Genomic DNA, 5610 nt, shown 5'->3' on the forward strand with positions numbered 1-5610 from the left:
CGAACCCGGTTCCCCTGCATCGGCAGGCGGACGCGCAACCACTGCGCCACCAGGGAAGCACGAAAGGCATTTTTATGAAATATTTATTTATAGCTGTAGGCCCACTCATGTGTATTACTGAGTCCCTTCTAGAAATTCTCCTTCTCATGGTACCATTCACCACAAGCTGTACTCGTGCTGATACAAAGAAGCATCCAGATACACTGAGAAGAAAACCACTGGTATTGAAGGTTAGTGCAATGCATCAAACAGCACATCTTCCTAACTCATCTTCAATGATGTTCTAATGATTTTATACCATTTAAAAAATTTTTTCCTTATTACAAGATAGTTATTCCATTATTTGATTCCAGTCCATAATCAAGAACAAAGAAAGCTTTTTAAGATCTGTTAGTCACTTCTTCGGTGGGTTTAACAATTCTCACTGGGAATTTCTCCACCCCAGGGAAAAACTTCCTTAAATCAAACAGCAAGCAAATGGTGCACACAATCTTTTTATGAACAGGCTTCTTGTACAGCGTAGTTTGCACTGAAAAGAAAAATTATGCGTCTATTAGTCATCACATTTCAGCTTCCTTAGGTTACAGTGACATAGCTAGCCAACTGGAAGAAGAGTCAGAAACAGAATATTTATGCATATTATACATTGTTCCGACAGAATTTGAAGGGGTTGACATAGTAGAATAGAATCCAAACAGTTTGTCTAGCCAATATTAAATGCTGCTTTATTTCTTGTTGAATAATTTCATTTCCCTTCAGATGTTTGGTAGAGTAGATATTTATCCATTAATTATTCTCACCCACACCTAAACACTTTAAAAGTCAACTTACAAAAATAGGAGAGGAAAATTGTCATCATGCTATAGGAAGTTCAGAACCCTTCCTAACTCACTCCTTTTAGTTATTTTTATGTAAGATAAAAGGTGAAGGGGAGACGTGAGGTTGATTATAATTCAGATTGATGTATAATCCTGATCAGTTGTTTATACTGCTTAAAATCATTTCACCAGCTGTTCATTTATAAAGATTGTGTTTCATTTATATAGCTTTAGGATGCCAAGATATAATCATAGCTTTTGTGTAAATATCTCTATAATCTGAACAAAATCTATTTATTTAAAAAAAAAAACCAGTCCAACCCTGTTTGTCCTGGCTGAATTCTGCTACAATTCATAATCCATCCTCTTCGGCTCAAGCTTTAATGCTGCATGTAGGAGATACAAGGACTAGGTGAGAGCTTCCCAGGTGGGAAGGAGCTTGCCCTGGGATTGCCTGTTTCCCAACTCCATTAGTTTCGAACCCTGGAGAGCAGCTCGGTGGACACTTGTGTCCTACAACGATGAAGCAGCTCTGATTGCTCAGCTTTGAACATACATATTGCTCCCCTCCTTCTTCCCTGGTCCTGGGATTACATCAGTCTTGATTTTCTGCCTTCTGAAGGCAATGGGGCCCACAGTCAATCATAACTTTTGACTTTCCATGAGATCAATACTCCTCAGAATTGACTGAATCTCTTCAAAAATCTTTTAGATCAAAAAGGCTTTTTGAGACAATGTTTCCAAGTCTCCCATTTTGAAGGTAGAGAAGCTGAAGTCCAGCAATAAAGGAAATAATTTAGCCTCATTCACTCATTCATTGAGCTTACAGTCTAGTTGGAGAGGAAGAAGTTAAGGAACCCACAAATATAGAATTATAAATTGTGATAAATGCAATGATGGGAAATCGCTAAGAATCATGAGCACCTAGAGAGGGACCAGGTAGTTAGGGAATCAGGGAGAGCTTCCTGGAGGAAGTGTGAGTGAAGTATGATTTAAAGGATCAGTGGGAGTTAGAAAGGCAAAAACAATTGTGGTAGTAGACAGAAGGAACATTTCTGGCGAAAACAGAGCAAAAGGTGCAAAGGCCTTGAGACCAATGCCACAGACTAAGGCCTACTTCTGATTCCCAGTCTAGAGGTCTTTAAATTAAATGTTACTATAGAAGTGACATTCTAAGCAGATAGTTCCTTTCCTGGTGTCCTCTGGCTAACACCTCATCCTTCCTGAGAATAGGATGCTGTAAGTTGCACTACACACACAAAGCAAACTAGGGTGGTTTCCAAGCTGTTGTCTGAGCTGTCACTTAGCTCCTGACACAAGGTAGCTGTAGATTCATGACAACGAAACAAAGTGACACTTAAATTAATTGCTTGGAGGGGGAAACGTGTTTCCTATTCACAGTTAAATATTTCCTCTAAATGGATCCAAGGCAAGTGATTGTTTGCTCTTTGAAGAGATGGTATTGATAAATTTGGGATGGATATTTCTCATAGGGCTCATGATATTTGGAATCATGCAGAAGTCCTTTCCCCCACAGTTGGATACACAGGGCTTTCTAAAGACATGATGACTGTGAACTAGTCTGGGTTGACACTTGTCTCTGGGAATTATAGGGGACAGCCCTCCAGGAGACTGGCATAACTCTGCCTGATTAGATTTACTCCTGTGTCCAGACATCTGTTGTAATTAAAATCTATTCTTTCTCCTTAGACGTTGCCACTCTGCTTAGGCACAGTATTTATTTGAAAGGACCATCTGTGGAACACTCATTTCTGACACACACCTTTCTCAGAGATGCACTGAGATGGGATTATATTAATGATCACATAATACATGGTATCAGAGCCATCTTGGTACATATGATGTGAATGTGATGTCTGCTTTGTTTTCCTTTCATTTATAATTCACATTGCTCCCACTCACAGATTTTTCCTTTCCTTTTTTTTTAAGGAATCACAGGCTGTTAGAGCTATCAGGAACCTTAGATATGATCTGATGTAACCTTTTCATTTTATAAATGTAAAACCTAACTCCAGGAATGAATTAAGGGGCTTTGCCTAAAGGCATATTATATGTGAGCTTCAGACCTGGGAGTCTAAGTGGTCTCATGACTATTTCCTACACAACCTACCTACTAAATGGGTATAAAACTGTCACAGTTAGATTTCATCTCTATGAATTTGGCTGCAGACTATACCAGGAAAGGAATCATATAGACTCACTCCTACCTTCATCAAAAGCAAAACAAAACAACAGTTTCAGACAATTCAGATCCAGGAAAAAAGAAAAAGAAAGAAAAGAAAGGAAAGAAGGAAGGAAAGGAAGGAAGGAAGGAAGAAAGAAAGGAAAGAAAGAAAGAAAAGAAAAGAAAAGAAATCGGTTTACCATGATGAGCACAGGAGAGACAGCTCTAATTATAAAATGTTGCAAACTAAGTAATAATATTCTATTAATTCCAGCTATCTCTTATTCACACTGTCTTCTAATCTATTTTATGTACTCTGTTTAATTCCTCGTCCCTCAATCTCCACCTGTTGAAAAGAAGTCCAGGTTGATCTCACTTAGGCCATATTTTTGCATTTTAATCTGATATTTCAACCAAAGGATCAAAGCCACCACAAAGAAGGGTCTGACTTTAAAACTATACCTGTCTTGGAGTATAAAATAGGCAGGGATAGTTTATTTTATACTCAGACCAAGTTGGTGCAGAGGAAAATTTCAATGCAGACAAAGCAGGTGAGGGCAGGAAAGAGACAGCAGGGTGTGAAACAGTCTCTCCATGGGCAGCTACCTTGTGCTATTTAAAGTGAGGCTCAACCTCAGACCTACTGAATCAGATTTTCCTGGAGGGAGCGACCTGCCCATGGGTACCCATAGTGAGGTTTCCAGGTGATGTGTAGGAACACCTAGGTTTGAGAACCACAGGTATAGAGGGAAGAACAATGGAAGGTGAGTTAAAGGAAATGATTTATTGTTGTGGTTACTCTTTGTCCAATTTGAATCCAGTCCTTTAACTTCTGAGTTTCCCCTCTGAGCTCATCCTATTTTTCTCTATGCTCCTTTCCAATTATGAACTTCTCCAGTTCTAAATGTTTCTCCAATCTTTGAGTAAGAGAAAAAAGAAGGGATGCTGCCATAACGGTTGCAGCCAGCTTGGATACTCACTTTGAGCCCCATGAGGTAGTAGAGGACACTGATGGCCATCATGGGGAGGATGTAGAAGAGGAAGGAGGTGACCTGGATAATGAAACTGTAGATCCACATGGGCTTAATGATCGTACAGGAGGCAGAGCCCGGGACGAAGGACCCATTGGGGAAGTAGCGGAGCTTGATGCCGTGGATGCTGGTGTGGGGCAGAGAGAAGAGAACAGAGAAGCCCCAGACGATGCCGAGGATCCGGAGGGCCCGCCGCCGGGTGCTCTCCAGCTTGGCGCGGAACGGGTGGAGGATGGCCACGTATCGCTCCACGCTGACAGTGGTGATGCTGAGGACGGAGGCAAAGCACACCGTCTCAAAGAGGGCCGTCTTGAAGTAGCAGCCCACGGGCCCAAAAAGGAAGGGGTAGTTGCGCCACATCTCATAGACTTCCAGGGGCATCCCGAGAAGCAGGACCAGGAGGTCGGAGACAGCCAAGCTGAAGAGGTAGTAATTGGTGGGTGTCTTCATAGTCTGGTGCCGAAGGATCACCAGGCACACCAGGAGATTGCCAACGACCCCCACCACAAAAATCAGAGTATACACCACAGACACCGGCAGGAAGAGGTGGCTGCGTGGAGGCCCGCAGAGCAAAGCTAGGTAGTCATCAGTGTTGTTCAGGTATTTCTTGAATGGATCTTCCAGTTCCTTTTGGTAGATCCAGGAAACATTCTCATGTTTTTCCATCACTGCCGTTAAAATCCAAGACCTGAGCCTCCTCTGGAACGATCCTCTGTCCCAAGCTGAGCCAGAAAGGAAAGAGAAAGCAGGCAGGAAAGCACAGGCTCAGTGAAGGAGGCCGGGGGAGGGCTAGTGCTTCGGCAACGTTGGGCTGCTCAGACCTCAGATCCCTTCTGAAGAGCACCCCCGAGACAGAAGCCCCGCCCCTCTGCGGGCTGTGGGCCAATGTGTGTGTCAGACGCTCAGTAAGAGGACAGCTGGGTGGGGCGTACTAGCTTCCTGTGCAGGGAGCAGGAGATGAGGGGGAGACGTTTCTCTGAATTGTCAGGAGCTGGGAAAGCAGAGCTGTCACAGACGGTGACACTAAGTTAAATAAGGTGTGGGCACTCGGAGCTGTGCATTTTGCAAAGTTTTGGGAATCTGGGTGGAAATACAAATTTAGGTCGCAAGGTCATGGGTAGAAGAGTACAAATCTCCATTGATCCTTGTCCCCTGTACAGCATAACAAAAATGGGAGATCAATAGATTTCTCAAGTTATCTTGTTCCATTGGCAATTCAGGGCTCCCTGGGAAAAGTGTGATCAATATGCCTTTTTGTTTTGATTGTGTCCACGATAGAATCCAACACCTGCATGTCATCTCGCCCTGCCTGCTGTCTGACACTTCAATCTCTTTAGACAGTACCTTGCTGTTGCAAAAGTCAGTAGGATTTAGAATCAGGAACATCTGTAGAAACCCTGTAAGACTTTGGGAAAGTTACTCCAACTCTCAGAGCCACATTTCCTTATCTGTAAATTGGAGATTCATTCATTCTATTTTATTCAGCAAATACTTCTTGAGGATTTACTGTGTACCAGGTAGTGTTCTAGGCTTTGTAGAAACATCAGTGAACAAGCAAGACAAATTCTCTGCCTAC

The 5610-nt window shown here is 42.6% G+C and overlaps 1 protein-coding gene across 1 annotated transcript in view; it reads right to left on the reverse strand.

Moving 5' to 3' along the window:
• Positions 1-4824, reverse strand: part of NMUR2 (neuromedin U receptor 2) — a 14520-nt gene extending 9696 nt beyond the window's left edge. The window contains exon 1 of the mRNA XM_007115765.3: positions 3984-4824. Within this exon, the coding sequence (XP_007115827.2) occupies positions 3984-4700 (717 nt within the window). The 5' untranslated portion in view covers positions 4701-4824. The remainder of the gene's footprint in view (positions 1-3983) is intronic.
• Positions 4825-5610: the final 786 nt, after the last annotated feature.

This window comes from Physeter macrocephalus, chromosome 8 (assembly GCF_002837175.3).
Source record: "Physeter macrocephalus isolate SW-GA chromosome 8, ASM283717v5, whole genome shotgun sequence".
Taxonomy (NCBI): domain Eukaryota; kingdom Metazoa; phylum Chordata; class Mammalia; order Artiodactyla; family Physeteridae; genus Physeter; species Physeter macrocephalus.